Source organism: Onychomys torridus, chromosome 4 (assembly GCF_903995425.1).
Source record: "Onychomys torridus chromosome 4, mOncTor1.1, whole genome shotgun sequence".
NCBI lineage: Eukaryota > Metazoa > Chordata > Mammalia > Rodentia > Cricetidae > Onychomys > Onychomys torridus.
The window spans coordinates 15,876,561-15,901,834 of NC_050446.1; the positions used below are offsets into that span (position 1 = coordinate 15,876,561).

Consider the following 25,274-nt stretch of genomic DNA (forward strand, 5'->3'; position numbering starts at 1 on the left):
TAGCTTCATGTTTTTGTGGGACTCCTAACTGTGGGGGTGAAGGGATCTCTGGCTCTTTTGCCTACTCTTGGGACTTTTTTCCTCCTGTTGGGTTGCTTTGTCCAGCTTTGTTGAGAGGGCTTTTGCCTTGTCTTACTGTGTAGCAGAATGGTAAGAAGTTCTTATTAATAAAATCAAACCTGAGGCCAGTTATTGGGGTGAATGCTGGAAGATCAGAGACACAGAACAAGCCACAGCTTCCTCACCTGGCCAGTTCCTCAGCTGGTCTTGTTTCCTCAGACTGCAAGCTTCTGAGTCCTCATCCACATGAATCTCAGCTGAACTGTGCTGCTCAAAAGCCTGAAAGCTTAACCAGCCAAATGCTAAACCAGCCAAATGCTGCTAGTTTCTGGTCTTCACGAGTTATATATCTTTCTACTTTCTGCCATCACTCCCTGGGATTAAAGGTGTGTGTTACCATGCCTGGCTGTTTCTAATGTGGCCTTGAATTTAGAGATCCAGAGGGATTTCTGTCTCTGAAATGCTAGGATTAAAGGCGTGTGCTACCACTGCCTATCCTCATGTTTAATATTGTGGCTGTTCTGTTCTCTGATCCTGGATAAGTTTATTTCAGGGAACACACAATATTTTGGGAACACAATACCACCACATTACTGTATTTTGTTTGTCACCTTTGGTTGTTGTCTCTTGGAGGACTGCTCTTTTCTAATGGGAGACAGAGAGAAGGTGGGTCTGGGGGAGAGGGGAGGTTGGTGTGAAGGGGGAGGATCGGAGGGAGGGGAAACTGTGGTTAGGATGTATTGTATGAGAGAAGAATCTATTTTCAATTAAAAATAAAAATGAGATTCTTTGAACTATTTTATTTTATTTCATTAAAAATAATGTCATGGTGTTGGAATTATTTAGAAATTGGATATATAATTAAGGATAAGAAGCCATAGGAGTAAGAACACTGTTCTTCATATTAAAAGTCAGAGTTAATATAGATAAAATGAAGAATGTTGTTTACAACAAATGGATGTTCTAGATTATCTTCTTGCTTTTTTCTCTCTTTCATGTACTTGCTTTTTAGGCACAGCATACATTGGAAGAAGGATTTGTTTTGTGTTTCTTTTCATGTATTTATGTGTAGCACAGATGGTGTCCTAGGAATAAACATTGGAGGGATACAGGACTACTCCATTACTTAGTGCTCTACTTGTCTTTAGGAAAATAATATAATCTTCATATTGAAATGGTGCAGATTAGTAAGTAGTATGGAGTAATCTAAGAAAAATCATAATCCTTGTATCAAACATTAACTTATTCTTCTATGTGTCATGTGATCTTTTATACCTTCGGGGATCTGAATCCTACCTACTAACATCAATAACTCCATACCCGGGAGGTTAGGATACTAAATGAACTTAATAAATGGTAGCTCATGGAATGAGGACTCCAGATTGGTTAGACAATAACTAAGAATCTTAAGTTCATTTCAAAATTGGTTTAGAATTACATCTTCACATGCTGAAAAGACTTTTAAAGGCAATAATGATTTTATTTCCATTGAGAAGCTACTGCAGTGATAGATGTTGTAGTGTGTGGTCTAATATTACAAAGGGAGGGAATGGAGGGTTCTCCAGAGTTGGCCATTCCAACCAGACAGCTTGATGTTTCAATCCCCAGGAGATTCCAGGTGATTTATGAATTGGGAAAATATTTTATATAAAGTGTTAAAAGGAAGTTGTGATTGCTGAAACCAGCACTTAATAAAATGCAAGTCATGCTGAAAGCAACACGATTTCCTCTTTTAAAAAAGAATTTTGTATGCAAAAGTCATCAGAAAAATGCCAGAGATGCAAAGTAAATATTTCAAGAGAGTATGTGAAAATGGTTATCTAAAATTTTGATTTGCTAATATATATTTTGAATACCCAATTAAGTATCCTGAAATATTACTTTATAAATTATCTGACAGCATAATCTATATTCTGTGGAGTATTTAGTGAAATCTTGAAGATCTTGCAGTAAGCAGAACATTGTGAAACAATACTCAAGTCCCAGTGGTAGTGTCCATGAATAGACAGCCTTTGCCATACTGTGCTTATTTACAAGTGCCTTTTGTTGTGTGGTTTTCTGAGACAGGGGTTCTCTGTGTAGCTCTGGCTGTTCTAGAACTCGCTCTGTTGACCAGGCTGGCCTCAAACTCACAGAGGTCCACCTGCCTCTGCCTCCTGAATCCTGGGATTACTGCCCAGCACAAGTGTCATTTTATTTTTAAAGGAACACAGAATCTTTCCAACCAAGGAGAATCAAGGAACAAATTATATAAAAATATAATACTTATGGAATGAGTGATATTGTCCTAAATCTTGATTTCAAGTATTTCAATGACTGGGTTTTATTTTTTTAAGGTAAATGTTATATTAAGAAAAATGGTTGTTAAAATATTATAAAGATTAACATATTTAATTTATAAAGAGCACATGCATATAAAGAAAAGCATCAGGATCTAATTTAAAAAGAGTGAAGGGAGTGACTAGAAAATCTACAGAGCAGAAGTACAAATAGCTAACAGAACGAACAGTATTCATTCTCACATATTGTCAACGAAATGGAATGAAAATGAATATTCACAATTACCATGCAACAAACTAACACAGTCATAGACAAGCATGATATTTTCTGTGTATTGAAGAGGCCATGAACAAGCAGTTTCCTGCATTGTCACTGGGAGTGAACAAAGAATTTGAGGATCAAATTAATGATTTGGATTAAGAGTCTTGACAATGTTCAAAACCAGCAATTCAGTTTCTAAGGAGAGTACCCTTAGAAGCTCTCCATGACTTTTAGGTGTGAAAGTATTTCTCCTTTTGGGGTGTGTGTGTGTGTGTGTGTGTGTGTGTGTGTGTGTGTGTGTGTTAGAGAAAGAGAGAGAGAGAGAGAGAGAGAGAGAGAGAGAGAGAGAGAGAGAGAGGTTGAATTTAGCATTTTTTCCATTTCTTTTTGAGATTATTTAGTTGCAGTTCCTTTAGTTTAGGCAAACTGAAATGGAGTGGTATCTAGGAGGTCCAAGGTGATAGATTTGGATTGACTATGAAGACTTTCAGGAAAGCACAGGGTGCTATGGTTTAACACCCTAACAAAGTTCCTCCCAGCTCTTCCCCATTTTGCTGCCATGCTTTGAGCGAAGTATTCAACCTCTGAGAACCTCAGACTTGTCATCAGCCTGGGAGGAAGCTCCTGGACGCACAGCAAAAAGTAAACCTTAAAGTAAGTCTTGAAAGAGTTACACAATTTCTGACCTTAAGAACTCAGTGGAATTATGTCTGCTGTGATTAACACTTGGATCCAGGTGATACTAAAAGAGATGGAGAACATGTAACAGCACAGAACATGTCACTAGTGGATGGAATCCACATTGTTAATGCTAGTGTAAATGAATAAGCACATTTTTAACCATTTAAAGAAACAGAAGCCTATGTGTAATTTGTTTGGGAGAGCAAGCATGCCTCTGTAGTTGTCTTTACTAGCTAACAACCACGTAGAGATGAAAGTGGGACTTAAGGCGAGCGCTAAATAACCGTGGGTGAAAATTTCAGCTTCAAGAGGCTCAGAAATCAGGAGTTTGTGTTCTAATCCTTTTATGGGAATGTGGAAAGCTTCATGCTATTTTAAATTTAGCTTAAAGCTCTCTTGCTCCTCCTTGGCTTAAAAAATTTCCGGATTTGATTCCAACAAATCGTCAGCTGAGCTTGAGAGTCCAAAGCTAAGACACATGAAGCCAGCGAACTTCTTCTGGACAACGAATACAGGACCAGCTGTTGTTTGTCCTAGATTTTAGCAACTGCAGGTTTCTGAAAGTGCTGTGTGGTCTTGTGGCAATCCTGGTCAGTCTAGTGTTTTGCCTTAAAAACAAAACAAACAAAATAAAAGAGTTCTCTTTCCTACTTGGAACTTACTTGTGACAGCTGCTGAAAAAACAGGAAGTGATTGGAATGCTTTTACAGCTTCGCTGGACCGCGGGCTGCTTTACAGCCTCTCTCCTGAAAACAGCTGTGTAGGGTAAAGCACCACGGAAAGGCTCCTCACTGAGCTCTGCTTGCTAGTTTTGGGTGCATGTCAAATGCAAAGCAGGTTTAAGTGCTGTGGTTTATTTCTTATTCATGTATATTTTTTTCCCCCGATTAGGCAGGGTTTGCGGGACCGCTGGGTTATAGAAACTGGTGGGGGAAGGGAAGGAAAGAAGGAAAAGAAGGAACTAAGGAGAGAGGAAGTTAAACGTAGCTCCCCTCTTTGTCTTTATTAGGGAACCCAATATGGCATCTTGCATGAGGAGCTTGTTTTCTGATCACAGCAGATACGTTGAATCTTTCCGGAGGTTTCTAAATAATTCCACGGAACACCAGTGCATGCAGGAATTCATGGACAAGAAGCTGCCAGGCATAATAGCAAGGTAATAAAAAGGCGTTTCTGCCAATGGTCTAACCTGTGGAACTCAGCCCGAGGGGTAGGCAGAGGTGGAGGAAACCCTGGGATCAGAGTCAGAGCCGATCACAGCTGCCTGCCTGGCCTTGCCTAGACTAGTCGGCCTCCCTTATGCAGCTCTGTGTTTACTTTAAATACCGAGACCCATTTGTGCTGCATAGCTGGCAGCGCAGGGTAAGTGTTAACCATTTGAAGGCTTTAAAGGCACAAGCCCAACCTTATTGGAGAAAGACAAGGTTTTTCTCTAGCCTCCTTTCAAATTTTATGTTTAGAAAAAAAAAAAAATTCCCAAATGAATTCTGGTATTCATTCCTTAGAATCAAATATACGTAAATTGCAGAATACTGTTTACTCCAGGGCATAGAATTAGTGTTTCTCAATTCTAATAATATTGATTTAAATTCATTTCCTTTATCTGTTACTATAATTGTTCGCCCAAAAGCTGTCTTTTCCTTTCAACTTAATATTATCAATATGATCCTGAAAAAAAAAAAAGGATCATTTTACCATTATCAGTGAAACTGGTTTCTGTCCTTCTCACAGACTCCCTTATTTATCATTTATTTTTGATTAATGTGTTCAATTTGTCCCAAAGCTGATAAGCATTATTGAGGTGACAGAATCCGCAGGCTAAAGATAATCAAGTCACCTATTTGGGGATAAATTGTTTCGACGCCTTCGATTTCAAGAAGTAACTATGGAAAACTGGTAAGAAATGACTGACTGTGGACCTAATTTAAAACAACAAAGCACCCTGGTATTTTATCTTTTGCATTCTGAATTTCTCTGTGGAGTTAGTTTCCTGTGGTGGTTCTTCTGCTACCCAGAGCAGACTTGTTGGACAAATGCAGAATCCTGTGTTTCTTTTTCTTCTTCTCCTTCCTCTCCTCGTCCTTCTCTTGTCAAGCATTTTACCAGCCCAGTCATTTCCCCAGCCTTGTGTTTTCTGTCTTAACAAGGTGAATGAATTGACGTGGATAGGATAAAGGCTATAAAAACTAAATGGTGGCTCTACCCCCCCACCCTGTGTACACATAGGCTCCACTAAGTGTAAGTGGATTTAGGATTTACAATGGACAGCACAAGGAGTTGGTGGCAGGAGTGGATCTACTGTAGGGGAAGGTGAAGGAGACCCCCCTCTGAGACACCGGATTAAGCACGAAGCACACCCAAACACCTGTTTTCACAGAGAGATCCTTTATTAAACGGAAGAAAAGTTACAGTGGCCGTTTTCTGACTCAGGCAGAAAACAACAGCAAATGACCGTGCAGGTGTAATTTTTAAGGGGAGAAAAAGGGGAGGTCTGTAGTAAGAATGTGTATGTTTTGATTGGGCATGTTAATTAGGTGAACCAAAGGGGTTCTTTTGATTGCTGGACTTTAATACTTTAATAGCTGTACGTTGGTAGTTAGCCTCAGGAGCAGGAAGTGGCCAAGCAAAAGGATAGACCTTGGTGGCTAGCTTTAGGAATGTAATCTCACAGTTTTTAGCAAGGCAGAGAGAACTGGGGAAGGAAGGCAGCAAGGCCTGGCAGAGCCCCATGCTAGAGTGGGCTGATGTCCCTTCAGAGGGAACACTGGGTGAATTTGATCAAAACCTATTACATACATGTATGACCTTTCAAACTAAAAAACATGAAAATATTAAAGCTTTTATCTGAAATTATAATTTACTTCTTTGGACCTTTCTACTCATTTCTAAAAATATAGGTAATGGGTTACTTCTTCAATACTTTTTCAGTTTGCATGATACACATTCATTCCTTAGCTTAACCAGATCCTCGATTTTCCTCAGCCTGACAGCTTAGTCTGAAGATGGATAGTTTTAACACAACAGTGACTCCTTCCCTGTCTGCTGAGTGTTTCTGGTCTAGATGAAATGTTGACGGTAGAATATGTGAAAGACTTGTAAAATTTTGGTTATAACTAAATTCATGTTACAATAGTAGTATATAAAGTAATGAATAATTGAATCCAAATGTCATTATTAAGGAAGGAATTTTGCTAGACACGGGGTCCCATGCTGTAATTACAGCATTTAGGAGGCAAAGGAAAGATTGCCATGAGTTCCAGGCCAGGATGGGTTACAATGTGAGACTCTGTTTCAAAAAAGAAAACAAAGAAAAAAGAAAAAGAAAGAAAGGAAGAAAGAGAGAAGAAAAAAGAATGTGTTTCCCCCTGAAATTAGATTCTGCTACAGGAGCTCTAAACTTTTTTGCCTGAAGTAGTTTAAAAGTTGTAATTTTAAAAGTTGTAGCTTCCAAACCTCCCTGTGTCTCTAAAGAAAGAGTTTGGGAGATTGGGCACAGCACTTGCATAGTTAATGTAATATTTTTTTAATAAAATACATTTGTCTTTTAAAAATCCAAATGATTTAAAAAAGCAGATAGGACAGCCAACAGTGGTGCTTTGTCCCAAATACTTGGTCTGTGAATTCCATGCTCCAAAGGCAACTATTTTTAACTAATTTTTTTGTCCATAACAAAATCTTTAGTTTCTCATAAATTTTTTTCTATAGTTTTGAATAACTTGTTTTTTTCTATTTATTCAATTTTACTACATCCTTGAGATGCATTTTTTTTCTATTTGGCTTTGTTTACTCAATTTTGAAAATTTTAGAATATTGAACTTACTATGATAACTCTCAGGAATTCATCATTGTTCCTGATATTTCTTTTTTTTCTTTTTCTTTTTCTTTTTTGGTTTTTAGAGACAGGGTTTCTCTGTGTAGCTTTGCACCTTTCCTGGAACTCACTGTGTAGCCCAGGCTGGCCTCAAACTCACAGAGATCCGCCTGCCTCTGCCTCCCGAGTGCTGGGATTAAAGGCTTGCGCCACCACCGCCCGGCTGATATTTCTTAGATTCTTCACTTACAAATATCTGCTGCATTAAAGTTTCTTAAAAGAACCTTGATAAATAAAATGAAAACTTTTGTCAGTCTGTCTTGCCACCTGTTTTTAGAACCCTCTCTTTGCTCTGTCATCCAGGGCAGCCACTGTGCACTCGGACTTTTTCCTGACCCTTAAATCTACACAGGAAAGAAGTCCTGAGAATTTCCTCCCCTTGCCATGGGGTTCCGGAATGCACTCTGATTTTTAAGTTGAAAGCACCATCTTCATCCTTTTTAAAATTAATCCCTAGAATAGGCATATAATAAACACATAATACATATTTTCTATTGAAAGGAGAACAGGAAGAAGGAAGAGGAAAGAGACATATAGAGGTAGCATGGACCACCAGGTCCTTTCCCAGGCCCAGGCCCAGGTTTATATCATCGGTATAAAAGGTCCACAGAACCATGTGGCCTTGTGTTCTCATCTCCAAAGGTAATGTCACATTTTACAAGTAAGATGTTCATAGTGGTGGTTCTGTGTCTCCAAGTTCAAGAAAGGAATGGAGCCTGTGTTTTCAGGTACTCTGAAAAGAGCAATAGAAATAAAGAGCCACAGACATGACTGGCAACACTTTCATGTTGGCTTCTTGTCCATTCACTGATTAGTCTTTGCTTTTCAATGGACTTGATAGGAAGACCTGGCAGAGCACCTTTCATGTTTTTCTTAATTTCTGTAATTTTGTTTGTTTGCTTGCTTTTCAGGATTGGAAAGACAAAAGCAGAAATTAAGATTCTGAGCATAGGCGGAGGAGCAGGTATGACTAATACATATAAAATTTATATTCTGTTATAGGCATCATAGTATTTGATAGCCACATTGTTCACGTTCTAGAAATCCACTTTCTTTTGTGTTAATAAAAGATCAATTTATAAATACCAGCAGCATCATGCAATTCAAATTAATTGCTTTCGATAGATTTATAGGCTTTAGACATTAGCCTTCATTATAATTTGTAGGATGGATAAGAGATGAGATTTTATGATTATTTTAGTAAGTAGAAAACCAGGATAACTTTGAAGATTATTTCTTATCCAAAATTATTTACACACTTACAGAAAAGGGAAGTTTCTGAAGTTCTTGAAGCTTGAGCCTTTTAAGGCGTAGTCCATGGACTGGCTATTTGCTTACCGTTACCAGTCTGTGTGAGGACTGGGAACTTTCACCAGAATGGAGATTGATGCACAGCTCTTTCCATTAAAAACATCTCAATATGGGCAAAAATATACTTAATATCATAGTTGATTTACATTATTGTATCCTCATCTCTAAAATGAATTGGCCTCACTACTCCCTTCTGAATTAATTCTAAGAGTATTTTTTTAATCATTCAAGCACTTTCTTATCTACTTTTATTAGCATCACTTGGTCTTCTTATTCTTAAGAGTTTTTATTCTAGAAGAAAAATACTTATTCTGGAAAAGCAGATTGATGTATGTATCATTTGTAACTACCCCTAATGCACTGTGTAACTGTGATACATAAGCTGAGATTTTTCTCATCAGTAAAATGGAAACACTGAGTCTTAGCTACAGGATTGTAATAAGAAAGCATTTATACAGTGCTGAGCATATGCTATTCATCCTGTAAGGCAAAGACTGTGCCTCTAAACACTAAAACAGCAAGTTTCTTCTCAAGGGTTAGTATTTGTTTCAATTTTAAGGTATTGGTTGTCTTTGACTTAATATGTTAATATAAAACATGCTGACATAGTTCTGATCACAGCCTTCTAACTGGGAACTACACTGTCACTTGTTACTTAGTCCTTGAGCCTGTTAAATACAAGTGTACAGTGCCATAGGAGTGAGGTAGATTGGGGCCCATATGAATAAAAGGGAACCAAGAGCCCTTCAGTGGAAAGAATAGCTAGTTTATGGTGGCATTATTTGTTCAGTTTTCATAAAATCCAGTGTGCTATAATGTAATTAGGGCTAATCCTAAAAATCCATTTGCTCCAGGTGGTGGTGGAGCACGCCTGTAATCCCAGCACTCGGGAGGCAGAGGCAGGCGGATCTCTGTGAGTTTGAGGCCAGCTTGGGCTACCAAGTGAGTTCCAGGAAAGGTGCAAAGCTATACAGAGAAACCCTGTCTCAAAAAACCAAAAAAAAAAAAAAAAAAAAAAAAAAAAAAAATCCATTTGCTCTGTTATCTTTAACCACACAGGCAGAGAGCCCAGCAAAGACAAATCAAGGTTACTGTTGTTAATCATGCTGTAGACAATGTGCAAGCTATGATACTGTGTTGTTAGTTAGTGGTACTAGAAGCACAAGGACTGAAATAGTGATGAATTACCCGAAGGATGTCCTGTTAATGCACTTAAGGAAGAGAATAATTTCCAGTATGTTTGCATATGAGTTTCAGATAGTCTCCAAGCAGCAGGATTCTAACTTCACAGTGTCACAAGTGCTCAGAGAGTATGAAAAGCCCTACAAGCAACAATAACTAAAAATAATCTCTATCATTGTTTAGTTAATTGTCTTTTAATATAAAGTTAATTGAACTTCTAATACAAATGTATTGTAACCCTGGCTGTTCTGGAACTTGTTCTGTAGACCAGGCCAGCCTGAAATTCAGAGATCTGTCTGCCTCTGCCTCCCAAGTGAGTGCTAGGGTTAAAGGCTTACACTACTATGGCCAGCTATGTATTCACATTTTTATGAGCTATCTTATAAAGAATATTCATCCTGCACACTGATTCCTTACATCCAGGTGTAATAGGATTCATCAAAATAAAGGGGAGAATACTTTGAATCCTTTTGTTGGAGGGTGAACATTGTATTGATACCAGGCTCTATCTTGGGGAGAATATGGAATCTCCTTAGGGTCATTCTTCCTAAGAAACTGATCAGAAACATAAGAACTTGTAGAAAAATTCAAATTTTATACTTAGCTTTCATTAACCAAATGAAATAAATACATTTAATAGTTGCTTGGACAAGGTGTCCTTGTTATGAATGAATGGTATTTCATGTTGTTTGAATTTTCAAAGTGCAGTTAGCGATGCTTAGCTGAGAAGCTAAAGACAAGCACCGTCCACTGAAGAATCACATCCTTGCTTTAGTGACTCGGTGCCTCTCATATTTACCGTCTCCAGTTAAGAGGTGTATACCATCCTTGAACTTGACTTCTGAATCAGTCTCTGCATTCTAATCACTTGCAAGTACAGCCGTCGGGCTTGTTCTGTACTTTGTGCTCAGTTCTCAAGGAACACTTCACAGGATCTCACCACAGTCTTAGCTCACCAGACTCTGGTTTCACTGTCTACATGTTCTATTCTCAGATGCATAGGCAACTTCAGCTCATTTTCTGCATACTTCTGGTGAAAAATGTTCTTTCCATTCATAGCAATGATACCATCTCTCCTAGCACAAATGAGCAACACATACCCAAGCAAACAGACTAAAAACTCCATAAGTGAAATTGCTACTGATCATGGGTGGTTGTCCTCAGAGCTAAGTAACTGCCACCTGGGAGCATTCAGCTCTTCCCCCTTGCAAAAGATCATCTTAGCTGGGCTTGTTAACAGTTTATACCTGCCCCCAAATATCCAACTGCTTCTTACAAACTGGCAACTGTACATGGCCTGGAGGAGGGGTTTGAATGTGTATATATTTTACGTATTCACATGTATAATCTATGTATTTATATATATGCCAAGGGGAAGACTAGAGAGGGCTCTTCACCTGGGTGGCTATGGGAAAGCTCTCATTCCTACTGGCTGAGGCTTTCCAGGTGGTGGCCAGTGGGAAAGGAGTACCCATGTCTCTATAAGTAATCCCTCACCTGTGCTCTGTAAGGAAGCTTACTATCTTCATTAGGAGAGGAGATAGACCTTAGCTTCATCTTCCCCGGGAAGGCATTTTAGCAACACTGCTTTATACCACTTAGTGCTCATGTTTTTGGTTACTTTTTATTTTCAGAAATATGAGCAGAAGAGTATGCCTATGTACTCTTTTTGCTTTAGAAACTGGTGTTTATGACAATAGACTTTCTATACCTTATGAAAAAAATGTAAGATTTGAAAAAAATCTTATGACACTTTTATTCATAATCCAAGCAATTATAAAGGTTCTTGTACAGTCAAAGGAAATGGATGGAAAACGTTAGGTAGTCTTTAAGTAATTTCACATATCCCTAGCACTATTCTCTACAAATTCTGTGGAGAAATGAGAGAAACAAACAAATATTGTATGATGAATAAGACAGAAAGGAAATCACAAGGTGTAAATGTAACTGTCTTGTTAAATAAGAAACACAGAGCCAAATACAGAGTTTATAGCCAAGAGGTCAGAGCAATAGCTGAGAGCTGAAAACCTTACCCTTCACTGCTGTTGCTGTCTTTCCTCTCTGCAAGAGAGCTACTTCTGTGTGTTTTTTCTTTTTTATAGACTTTCTGTTCTGCTTTCTCATTGGTTGTAAACCCAATCACATGACCTCCTTGTCACTGCCTGTCTGGACAGACCTATGGTTGGTATTGAGATTAAAGGCGTGTGTCGCCATGTTGGCTGTATCCTTGAACACACAGAGATCCGCCTAGCTCTGCCTCCCAAGTGCTGGGATTAAAGGCGTGCACCACCACCACCCAGCTTCTGCTATGGCTTGCTCTGACCCAAAGGCAACTTTATTAATATACAAATAAAATCACATTTTACAAATATAGTATCACCAAAACAAGGAAGATAAATCATGGGCAAAACCCAGATCATGTACCCTTTATAGAGTCCAAACTGAGCAGTTGTTTATGAATATGTGCTGGAGTTTATATGCTTTAATCAGAAGTAATAAGCAGCAGGATTTTTTTTTTCAGGGTTTCTATAGTCATATCACATTGATTTCAGCAATTGCTTTATTTTTTGAGCAATAACATTATTTTTATTATTTATTATTTTTATTCTAAGTCTGACGGAATTTGCTTCATTTTCAACATTGATGTTTCCTTAAATTAAAATTAAAGTTAGTAGGGCTTTACTATCCTTTAACTTTGTGTTAGTATTGTTTTGTGTTAGTATTGTTTTGTGTTAGTATTGTTTTGTGTTAGGTGGTACATGGAAAACAAAACATCCACGGTCTTTCTGGTAAGGGGAAATGCTACCAATTTAACACGTATGCCTGAAAAATGTTCCAGAAAGGAGTTAATGGCAATATGTTCTCCTTGATATGGACTTTGCATATATGAGATTTATTTTTTCAGTTATATTCAAGTATCATAAAGTATTACAAGAGTTAGACAGAACTAAATTCAATAATCTAATTTTATTTCACTTTTTATTTTTATTCCCACTAACCTATTACATACAGGTGGTATGAACCCTCTCATAAGTTTTTGGTAATAATTTTACTGTTTTATCAGTTGAGAGCACTTGGATTAGGTGAATTTTTGTTATGCAATACATAGACACCAGTATTTCTATAGAGGATAAAAAATAGGAAAAAAATTAATTCACCTCCACTTTACAAATAAGTGACTTGAGCATTATTAGATAAAGCCCAGGGTTCAACAAATTGTACAAAATGGATGTGAAAATTTTTAACTTGATTAAGAGAGAGAATGAATGATTTAGATATGACCAAATATTTGAAAATATAATCCTTGGGGCTGGAGAGATGGCTCAGTGGTTAAAAGGACTGGCTGCTCTTCCAAAGGACCTGAGTTCAATTCCCAGTACCCACATGGCAGATCATAGCTGTCTGTAACTTCAATTCTAGGCAATCTGACACCTTCACACAGATATACATGCAGGCAAAACACCAATGCACATGAAATAAAAATAAATACATTTCTTAAAAAGTTGAAAAAAGAAAATATGATCCCAGCAGGTTCTTAATTTCAACTTTCTTCTCAAATAAATCCTTAAGAGAACACAGATGTTTATTGGTTCCAGCTCTTAGGTAAGCAAGTAGGCCAGTGTGTCTGTTAAGTTAGGATAGATAGCAGTAGAACCAATATAATTAGAGTGGGGGCTAAATGGACTGATGTGTCTGCTGGTCTTAGAAAGCAGTGTAATGGTGGGATTATGCCTGTGACCTGTCCTGACTAATGAAACAAAAGGGGACCAACCCTGAACAGAAAAACCACTTAGTTTGTACAGGTTCACAATGCTAAGTTACCCTTTGAACAATTGGCTTACAGAAACAGAAACTCCAAAGTTTGGTTGTTTGAATAAATGGGTAGATTTACAATGTAATAATACTGGTATAGTTATCTTTAGACAGACCATGGCTGCTTTTCCTGAGTGACTGTTACCCAGGGTCATCATGCGTGCCTGGTGTAATTATTTTTTTTCTGATAAGAGAGGCACAGGGCCTTAGTGGCTGTCAGACAAGATTGTGACCTCTTAAACTGCCCGGTGGGGGCATGCTCTTTTTAGCTAAAATTTACTTTTGTCTAACTGAATTTTTTAAGCAAGTCTATTGATAAATCTTTTGTGATGTCAATTTATTACTTCCATTTCTTCCTTTGCTAGGAGACAGCAAGAAACAAAGGTTCATGTATAATTATCAGGATCAATAAATTGAGAGTGATGGAAAACAGAGAATTTGGAGATGAGAGAGCAAGAAAAATTAAGTTGAATGTACTTATTGCTGTTTTCAGATAGTTCCCATTGAAAAACCTGCAAAGTATTTGTTCTCAGAAATTGAAAGCCCTGAGATGGCTCAAGGGTTGAGAGATCCAAGGAGTGCCCTGTTCTTGCAAAGGACTGGCCTTTGGTTCCATGTAGCCATGTCAGGGGGCTTATAACATTGTGTAATTCCAGCTCTAAGAGATCCAGTGTACTCTTCTGGCCTCTGTGGGCACTTGCATACACATGGTGCACACAGACACACATATAAATGTGTGTCCCCATAGATAAAAGTAAACAAATGTATCTTGAAAATGTTAAATTATTGAATATATAATAGCTTCAATTTATTCAACCTATTACATATCATCAACTATGAAAACTTATCTCCATATATTGTAATATTTATAGTAATTCTTTAACATAGACTGTATTAGACTATATTAGGAGATATGAAACATAAGGACAGAAGATGAGCAAATAGGCATGTGAACTTGTTATGGCTAGGCAGCTTTCCAAATTTGTCAATATATTTGTTTTCTTGGTTTTTTTTTTTTTGTTTGTTTGTTTTTGTTTTAGATGAGGTGTCATTGTGTACTTCAGTCTGGACTTGAACTCATGATCCTGCTGTGCCAGCATTCTTATTGTAGCCGGAAGGTTTCTCTGGTCCTGCCTGGCCCTGCGATTCCACCCAGCCCTGCAGTCCACAGCCACATATAAATAATCACTCAGAGGCTTAATATTGTTTACAAACTGTATGGCCTATGGCAGGCTTCTTACTATATAGCGCTTTCATCTTAAATTAACCCATTTCTATTAATCTATGTTTTGCCATGTGGCTATGGCATTACCGGTCTGCTAACATCTTGCTTCTCCCTCCAATCTGCAGTGGCAGCTGGTGCCTCTCTCTCCTCTCCTTTCTTCTCTCTGTATATCTGCTTGGATTTTCTGCCTGCCTCTATGCTGTCTTGCCATAGCCCAATTCAGCTTAATTTATCAACAAATCAGAGCAATACATATTCACAGCATACAGAAAGATATCCCATTGCATCCTTAGTGCTCAGGTTACAAATATGCACCATTACACCTGACTGTTTCCTCATTCTTTATATGCTATGGTAGTTATCTATGCACTTTACTTTTAGGAGAGCTATTATAGGTTTGTTATTTTGTGAGAACATTACTTGACACTTTCTAGGTGTTACTATGTTTTATTTTCCTAGCATCTCTTGGGGGCTTCATTTAAAATAGAAGGAGCTCATGTTCAGATGCCTGTGATCTTAAAGGGTTTAAGATATTTATCATCTAGTAGAAGGTGACAAAGTTGAGAGCTAAATACAAACTCAGGTCTAATTTTCACTACAGCCTTACTTGCCTTTAGTAATTCTATTTATTAAAGGGAATTTCAGCCATAAACATCATGCAGACACCTACCAGTTATTACAAATTATGTTAAAGTTCTAGGGTAATGATTTAAAAACCAGCAGAGAGCTAACATTAAGCACATAGACTGTGACAAGCATTATCTCTTCCATAGTGTTCCCTGAACCCTTCTGCATGTCCTCTTGCTTCCTTATTAGTTATGATTTAGCCTTTGTACTTTCATTGTTTGCTCTGGAGAATCCCATAAGATGTTGTAATAATGTATTTCACTTATGTGTTAGAAGTACCCCATTGGCAATCTTTACATTTCTCAAAACCCTGTTGTGTATTTTATGTGACACTGCATTGTAGGGAATGTAAGTATTGCCTTCCTTTACCTCGCTTGAGTTCTTAGCTGTATGGACCTTTGTACAGAAAGACAGATTAATAAGAGAAATACATGTTAATATTTATTGATGCAGTGTTCATCATGTAAGAGAAACCTCCCTGAGAAGTAGCTCAAAGCAGTGACTTGATACTCCTGTGTATAAAGAAATTTCTTTTTTTGTTGTTTGTTTGTTTGTTTGTTTTGGTTTTTTCGAGACAGGGTTTCTCTGTGTAGCTTTAGTGCCTGTCCTACATCTCACTCTGTAGATCAGGCTGGCCTCGAACTCACAGAGATCCACCTGCCTTTATCTCCCGAGTGCTGGGATTAAAGGCATGTGCCACCACTGCCTGGCCAGAACAATTGATTTGTAAAGAAATGAGAGAAACAAAGGAAGAAAGTAGTTTTGTGCTTCCAAGGCTGGGAACAATAATGAGAAGGCAAGTATATAGGCAGAAACTAATTGCAAGCTTTGTTTGTAGATTCCTAGAACTGTTTCTAACAGAAAATAATTTATAACCTATCATTAGGAAAACGACAACAACAAAGTATGTTGGGGAATTTTTCTTCTCTTTGAGCTCAGTTACCTTTAGCAATTCTAGTGTTAAAAAGGTCATTAATATGGAGATGTAGATAATGTCATTAAACTGAGTACTAACTTGTTAATGTTAGTAGTTCTGTACTTGGTTCTACCTGCCTTAGGATAGTCAATAGGAATAGAAAAAAGAACCATAATCAATTTGAATCCATTTTACTAAAACTTCACTTTTTGTAGGACAATGGTATTATAACAGTATAATAGTGGAGGTGTTCTAGAAACAGTATTGCAAGGATACATATGTAAAGTAATAACCTTCCATAATGATGGCAATGACTGAGAAACCCAAGGGTCTGCTGTCTATAGGTTAGAGACACAGGAAGTTTGTGCTTCCAGCTTCCAGTACAAATGCTGGCTGTTTGGAGTCTCAAGAAGAGTCACACATTTGGATTTGCCTAATGGCTTAAATTCTATGTATTGATCACCACAGAATATCAGACTAAGTTTTAGAGCCCGAAAATCCAATGTCTTAGTTCAGAGTTTTCTATTTTGGTTTACAATATGTCTTACCTAATTTTTTTTTTACAGATTTATTTACTTATTATGTATAAAGTGTTCTGTCTGCATGTATGCCTGCAGGCCATAAGAGGGCGCCAAACCTCATTATAGATGGTTGTGAGCCATCATATGGTTGCTGGGAATTGAACTCAGGACCCCAGGAAGAGCAACCAGTGTTCTTAACCTCTAAGCCATCTCTCCAGCCCCTGCTTTACCTAATTTATTGATTCAAATATTACTCTAATCCAGGAACACCCTTAAAGATATGTCTACAATACTGTTTAACTAAATTTCTGGGCACCTCATGCCTTGGAAGAGTTGATATATAAAATTAGCAATCAATGTTAATTTTTAAAAATAATGAACTTAATTAAAAATAATTTAAACATCTGTAGAAATGTTCTAATTTATAGGTAAGGGGTGTGTGTGTGGAACTCTAATGATAGCAACCTGAAGTTACCACTGGTTCTAATTAAATCTTTGTAAGCACAGTGACTTGAAAAGATGTTCTCTATAACACATTGGTTTATGCTAATCCATATTTGGATTTTCCTAACTACTAAACTTCAACAAAATGATTAACAGAGAAACTCAGTTTAAAATCATCGTAACATGCCCAGACACCAGAATCATTCATTGGCTCTGCTAGTCACAAAGGAGAAAGGGAAGACTAGAAATTTGATATAGTCTGTAGCTGGAAAGTTTCTTACCGGGTCCTGCCAAGCCCCCAAAGTCCCACAAATATAAAATAATCACTCAGAAGCTTATATTACTTATAAACTGTATGGCCGTGGCAGGCTTCTTGCTATCTAGTTCTCATATCTTAAATTAACCCATTTCTATTAATCTATAAGTTGCCACATGACTTGTGGCTTACCCATACTTTACATCTTGCTTCTCATGGAGGTGCCTGGCAGTGTCTCCTGACTCAGCCTTCCACCTCCCAGAATTCTCTTCTCAGTTTGTCCCGCCTATACTTCCTGCCTGGCTACAAGCCAATCAGCATTTTATTTATCAATCAATCAGAGCAACACATTTACAGCATACAGAACAATCCACAGCAATAGTCAAACATTTATTATTTCTGCATTTTTCAAAGGAAAATTTGTAGACTTTTTTTGGTAATGAAGATATTTAATACCACTTCTTGTTAAGGCTTTATTAAATATAAACAACCTTAGGTGTTTATATGTCTGAAGTCTCAGGATGTCAAAAATAAGTTGCCTACATGGCCCTTTCCCCAGGAAGGACAGTAATATCTGCATGTGAGTAGAAACACTAACTGCAGCCTGCATTGCCTTTCTCCCAGAACAGGGCCACAGCTCCCACATATCTTTTCTTTACTCCTGAGGGTGCTGTGAATTTCTCGATTGTTTGATAATTCAAGTGTGTTTGATCTTCTGCTCTCTATGAGCCATCTCTAGCCCAAAAGTACAGGTTTGGAAAGTCTCCCCTTAAGATAAACTGATTGTCTTCGTTGTCATGTTTCTTTGTTCTTCTCAGAATCTCAGTTGTTTTCTTTTGTTCTCTCGCTTGTTTCGGCCAAGGGTCTGCCAGTCTTCACCTCAAAGAAGCAGCTCTTAGATTTATGGCTTCTTTGTATTGCTGTTTTGTTTGTTTCTATTTTGTTAATTTCTGCCCCGCTTTTTTATTATTTCTTTCCATTTACTGGGTTTGGATTTGGTTCTTGTCTTTCCAAACTCTTAATTAGTGTCAATCAGTCACATACCTGTGTTCTTTCTGATTCTTTAGTGTAGGTGCTTAGGGCTATATGTTTTCCTTTTAAGGTTGCATTTAATATGTCCCATAAGTTTCATTGTGTTGTGCTTTCACTTCCTTTATTACCAGGAATTTTTTGTTTCTTTCTTGATTTTTACTTTACCATTTCATCATTCAGTAGTATATTATTTAATCTCCATGAATTTTGTAATTTCTAGAAAATCTTTTGCTGTTGATTTCAAGCCTTACTGTACTGAGGTCAGACAGGAGACACAGAATTACTTCAGTTTCACTGTATTTGTTGAGACTTGTTTTGTGTTCTAGAATGTAGTCTATTTTAGTTCCAGAGCTGCTGCATGAAAATATTCTCTGATGTTTGGGTGGAATAGTCAGTCTACTAATATCTGTTAGATTGATTGGATGTATGATATCATTTAGTTCTGATGTTCCACTGTTTACTTTTTCTTCAGATGACCTGTCTATTGTAACAAGTTATCTGTGTCTTCAAGTCAGTAGTAGCTTCTTATGACATGGGATGAGCCAGAGTTTGATGCATGTATGATTAGGATTGTAATGTCCCCTTATTAAATTGCTCCCTTGGTCAAAATAATATTTTTTTTTTATCTCTTCTGATTAATTTTGTTTGAAGTCTATTTTTGTTAGCTACTAAAATAGTGATACTTGCTTGTTTCCTGGTTCCATTTCCTTGGAATACATTTTTTTTTTCTATTCTTTCACTCTAAGGCGATGCCTTGAGTTGTATGAATTTCTTGTAGACAATAAATAGATTTTTCTTAATCTGTCCAACTATCTTGTATTTTGTGATTGGAGGGTTGAAGCCACTAATATTTAAAGTTATTATCAAAAGGTCTACATTAAATTTGTTATTTCATTGTACTTTTTGCTGTTTGTATTAATCCTATTTTGTGTTTCAGTAATTACAGCCTCATTCATGTTTTCTATGGTTTCTTGGCTTTGCTTATTTGTCTCTGCAGCCTAAAGCATCACTTACACTAGTCTCTGTTGGGCTGGTTTCGTGAACATGAATTCCTTTAGCCTGTTTATAACATAACATGGAACGTCTTTTGTTTTCCTTCAAATATCATAGCTTCACTTGATAAAATTCTCTGGTTGGCATCTGAGGCCTTTTAGAACTTTAAGTACAATGCTCCAGGCTCGTTTGGCTTTTAGAGTTTCCATTGAAGAGTCAGCTGTTATTCTGATGGGTTTTCCTTTAAATGTGACTCCTGACTTTTCTCTGGCAGCTTCTGATATCATTTCTTTGTATGTTTAATGTTTTACTATTATACAACTCTGGGAGACGTTTTTCTGTATGTGTGTCTACTTAGTGTTTTGTGTGCATCCTGCCTCTCCATGGCTCTGTCTTTCCTTAATTTAAGGAAGTTTTCTTTTGTGCTGATGAATATCTGGTCTATCCTACTGACCTGGAACTCTTTTCATAATCTGCCTGTAGTGAATACATTTTGATTTTGTATGATGTCCTGAGTATTCCTTTCCTGTATTTTAAAGAATGTATCATCTTCTTTTATTAATTGGTTCAATCTGTCTACTTTATCATCCAGTTCTGTTATTTTGTGTTCTACTTGATCCATTCCACAGTAAGGGTTCACCTTTGATTTTCTAACTGGATCTTTGAATTTTTCAATTCTGTCTTCATTTCAGCTTGGATTTTCTTCAATATTTCTGCCTTTTAATTGCACTCCACTTTCAAATTCTGTATTGTCTTTGTAATTTCATCTAGCAATTTGTATTTTCTAGAACTTCAATTAAAGTTTATTTCTGTCCTCTATGTTCATCCACGTTTGCTTGTGTCTTCTCCTTGAATTCTTTAATGATGTTTATGATTGTTCTTTAAAATTTATGATCAGAAATTCTTCTAGGTCATTCCTAGAATGAATATTTGGGAATATTTCTACACAACCATTGGTCTTTAAGGGGGCTGTATTTTATTGATCTTTCCTGTTGTTTGTGTTTTTGTGTGGAACTGGGGCAGGTGGATTTATTTTATTGGTTGCATCTCTGATAGGAGATTTTGACCTGCTTGTTTTGGCTGAAGATACTTGATTTCAATTCAGGTAGGAGGAGTGATCAGAACACTTAAATCTTTTTTATAAGTGTTCTTCTGGACTAAATTAGTTATCAGTTCTAAGTTGTGTTTTCCTCATATTTTAATAACTTTGACTAAATATGTCTTCCAACTGACAGATATTTGAAATTATACTTGACTACTACAAAACTTATTGATTGCCTCTTTAGGTCTGTGACAACTTTGTAACTCAAAGCATAGTAATAGATATATGAATGAAGATAATGTGAATAAAATAATTAATTAATTTTATTCATATTCCTTCCTCATATCAAATTATTATTTCTAATTTAAATACAGTGTTTGTACATCATAGATATTTAGGCAATGCAACAGTTGAGTGTTAATCTTTTTGCAAATCTTTTAAAATGTAAGTCAGAAAGTAAATCAGTTCAAGTTGTTCTTAATTACTACATTCAGTGTAACCTGATCTATTTATTTACCTTCCAGGTGAAATTGATCTTCAGATTCTCTCCAAAGTCCAGGCTCAATACCCAGGAATCTGTATCAACAACGAAGTTGTTGAGCCAAGTGCTGAGCAAATTGTCAAGTACAAAGGTATGTGCTAAATTCTCTCCAGAGACTTACCTTCTCATTTTGTTTGTGAGTTTCTTTTGTGTGCCTTAAATGGTTAATCGCACACTGATGACTATGAATTTGGTAAGTTTATTTGGAGAAAAACCTAGTTAATTATTGGCAGGCAGGAATGAACACCTGAAACTACTAACAGTGAATACTTGAATTCCTTTATTGATTTCATTCATTAATCTGTTTTATATATATTTCTATTCATAAAATTCTGCAGTTGATTTAATATTTATACTAAGAGAATATAACCTATATTTAACCATATTTTCAAATTTACTTCTTAGTTTTTTCCTTTCTCCTCCAATTTTGTCAAATAGTAGAAAAAAATGTCTAAACAAACCTGATTTCCTGAGCTACATAATAAAGAAAAATATATGCCTTTTGTTTTTTAAGTCCTATATTAGGGCTGTCTATTAGAACAGAACTGAAAGGCCTATTCTATATCTATTAAAATGGGGTGTAGAAGAGTGGCTTAGAGGCTGTAGTCTTGCTAGTTCAACACTGGCTTCCTCTGAATGCAAAGAACAAGAATCCAGTAGTTGTTCAGGCCACTAGGCTGAATGACTCAGCTGGTCAAAAGTCTGTGTTGGAATCCCAAAGAAATACATTATAGTACTCATGAAATTATAAAAGTAAAGGAATGCCTCAGCAGCAGGATAGATGTACTTGCCAGCAAGAGTGAAGGCAGGCAGGCAAAAAATCGAAAAGCTTCCTTTTTCACATCCATTTACATGGGCTGCCACTAGAATGTGTGGCCCAGACTTAGGGCATGTCTTCTGACCTCAAATGTTTTGGATTTAGGGCTGATCTTCAAAACCCCTCACAGCTTACTGGGTGTTAGTTGATTCCAAAAGTAGTCAAGTTGACAACCAAGATGAGCCGTCACGGTCCTATAACATTTATTGCATTAAAATTCTACATGAAAATGGGTTCCATATATAACTAAATTAAAATTGATTATAGGCCACCTTTTCTGGGTATTTTAGAGCTTGTAGCCAAGACATCAAACCTGGAGAACATAAAGTTTGCTTGGCACGAGGAGACATCATCTGAATATCAGAAACGAGTGCTGGAAGAAGAGCCTCAGAAGTGGGACTTTATTCACATGATTCAGGTAAGCCTACAGCATACTGCCAAAGAAGTGTTTTCCACAAGTTTGTATGGAGATTATTTCAATTTTTTTAAAATGAAATCTTTTGGTTTCTAATTTTATAAGTCAACATTAAAAAGGTGTTGATTAATAAAAAAAATCCCTTTGACATATAAAAGGACAGTTGTTTAGAACTGCAGAGTGATAATATATTCTAGCGAGTTTCCAATGGCTCTATTGGTTTAGATAGCCAGTATATATGTAAATGTTCCAAACTTTTTCTGAATCCTCTTGGTTTTTCTGTTAGCAGGCATCTTCGATGGTAAGTATATAATAGAAGGAATGTGTTTTATAATATTAGATCAACAGTATGTTACTTATATTAGCCAGTCATTTAGGAGGACTTTATCTCCATGATTCAGCAGCAGTGGACTAATAAGCAAAGATTATTGAGTACATGGCATGAGGTGTTGTAGTTAGAGTTTTCCTGCCTGGCCCAGTCAGGACAAATCTCTCTTACCCGCCAGTTCCACATTCGCTCAGACCCAACCAAGAAAGCACACAGAAACTTACATTGTTTAGAAACTGTATGGCCGTGGCAGGCTTCTTGTTATCTACTTCTTTTATCTTAAATTAACCCATTTCTGTTAGTCTATACTTTGCCACATGGTTTGTGGCTTACCAGTGTCTTTATATGTTGCTTTTCATGGCGGCGGCTGGCAGTGTCTCTCTCCAACCTTCTACTTCCCAGAATTCTCTTCTCTCTCATCCCGCCTATACTTCCTGCCTGGCCACTGGCCAATCAGAACTTTATTTACACAGAGCGATATCCACAGCAAGGTGTCAATTCTAGGCATCACTGAACTTTCTGGATAGTAAAGAGTATATCAGTATTGGGAGATGGTTAGTATGTGGCAGTGGTTTTATTTTGTGTAGAGCACTTAATTAACAACAAAACTCTTTCTTCTTGTAGTCCATAATCACAGTTACTTCAAAGGAAGACCATGATAAGAAGCCAAAGAAAAAGTTGAATCTAAAGCCAACATATTTAAGCAGCCTGAACCTCTAATTCCTTAGAAAACAAAATTGTATCTGTCAGGAGACATTTAGCATGTTCAGAAATCATCTGCTTTTTCTCTCTAGATGTGTTTTTCATCCAACTGTTTCCTAGCTTTCCTCTCCTTACTTCTTTTGCTACCTGCCCCTGACTGGTCACTCCTAATTGATCACTTTACTTCATACTTTTTAAGGAAAAAGCCCACTGAAAATTAATCTTTTACCCTCTGTTTTAGTCAGTTTTTTATTGCTGTGAAAAGACCATGACTACTGCAACTGTTATAAAGGGAAGTGTTCAAATATATGAGTCTACAGGGACTGTTCTTATCCAAACCAACACATTCCACTCCCTGGCCCTCATAGGCTGGTAGCCATATCATAATGCAGAATGTTTTCACTTCAACTTCAATAATCCCCATATATACTAGTCTATAACAGTCCCAATACTGTGTAAAAGTCCAAAGTTCAAAAACCTCTTCTGAGACTCAAAATCTCTTAACTGTAACACTCTGTAAAATCAAAATATAAGAGCAGATCTCCCAACATACAATGACATAGAATATACATTATGATCCCAAAAGGAAGGAAAGGGAAGTAGTGAAGAAATAATAGACCAAAGCAAGATAAACCAGCAGGAAAACTCCACACTGCCTCTTCATGTCTGATGTCAAAGTACTCTCCAGATCTCCAACTCCTTTCAGCTTTGTTGACTACAATATGCTTCTCTTTCTTGGGCTGATTCCATATCCATTCATCAGCTTTACTCAGCAGGAATAGAATGCCTCTGGCATCTTGATCATTGAGGGGTCTTCAAAGCAATCCAGGGTTCTTAACCATCACAGCTTCATGCAATGGCCTCTTTGAGTCTCCATGTAGAGACATCCCTGACATATGCCTGCCCTCAGTGGCTTTCCTTAGTCATGGAGAGAGATTCCATAACCTCTTTCTTGTATCCTTGACTCTAAAGCCAGAACCATATGGCCAAAGCTGCCAAGTTCTTCTGCTTGCTGGGGCTGGAACATGGCTCCCTTGTAAACACACACACACACACACACACACACACACACACACACACACACACACAATTTCTGTTTTGATGGTTCCCTTCACTGCCTAAGCTTTTATCTAATTCCTTTTCATAAGTTGGAAGCCAAGCTGGGTGACATCATGCCCTGAGGTCATCACTCCCTTTATTTATTGGAATCAGACTTTTCTTTAAACTTTTTAATCTCCTTGACTACTGGCCTTACCTTCCTTATACTTTGAGGTGCTCCTTTTCTCTTAAAACTCTACATTTTGTATTTTTCCTTGCATAACTTGTTCCTTTTCATTATAGATCTGCCTAATAGTGGCCATTTATAACTAAGCAACACAATCAATACCAGGTCGTCTTGAAATTGCCTCTGCCGATGCTGTTAATCCAAAACTCTTCAATTTAGCCTTGGACAGATTTTTTGGACATGTGCAGAAACACAGTCACATTGTTTATCAAAATATCATTAGAATAGTCTCTTGGGCACTTCTTCTTCTTCTTCTTCTCCTCTGAAGCCTCTTGAGCTGAGCTGTCATAATCTACATCACTCTCAGTACCACTGTCTTCCATGCTTCTGCTAGTTTGGCCCATTAAGCCATGCCAAAGCATTCAACTGCATTCCTAATCTGAAGTCCCCAAATCCACATTCTTCCAACAAGCAACATGATCAGGCCTGTCACAGCAATAGCCCATTCCTTGGTACCTTAGTCAGTGTTCTTTTGCTGTGAACAAACACCAGGACCATCACAACTATAAAGGGAAGCATTTAATTGGGGCTGGCTTACAATTTCAGAGGTTTAGTCCATTATCATCATGGAGGGAAGCATGGTGACATGCAAGCAGATATGGTGGTGGAGGAATAGCTTGACAGTTCTACATCTGAATCCTGAGGAGGCAGAAAAAGAGATACACTTGGCC

General features: G+C 37.3%; 1 protein-coding gene across 5 annotated transcripts in view; it reads left to right on the plus strand.

Annotated features, from left to right (window-relative positions):
• Positions 1-3,208: 3,208 nt before the first annotated feature.
• The window catches only part of Hnmt (histamine N-methyltransferase), a 30,495-nt gene continuing 8,429 nt past the window's right edge, over positions 3,209-25,274 (plus strand). The window contains exons 1-5 of one of the 5 annotated variants that reach the window (XM_036186520.1): positions 3,209-3,255; positions 4,292-4,438; positions 8,065-8,117; positions 21,040-21,147; positions 22,164-22,291. In XM_036186520.1, coding sequence (XP_036042413.1) covers positions 4,302-4,438; positions 8,065-8,117; positions 21,040-21,147; positions 22,164-22,291 — 426 coding nt within the window. In that variant the 5' untranslated portion in view covers positions 3,209-3,255; positions 4,292-4,301. Of the gene's footprint in view, positions 3,256-3,763; positions 3,873-3,993; positions 4,120-4,291; positions 4,439-8,064; positions 8,118-21,039; positions 21,148-22,163; positions 22,292-25,274 lie in introns of those variants that run through there. The other 4 variants (XM_036186519.1, XM_036186517.1, XM_036186518.1 and 1 more) reach the window with 4 other exon arrangements.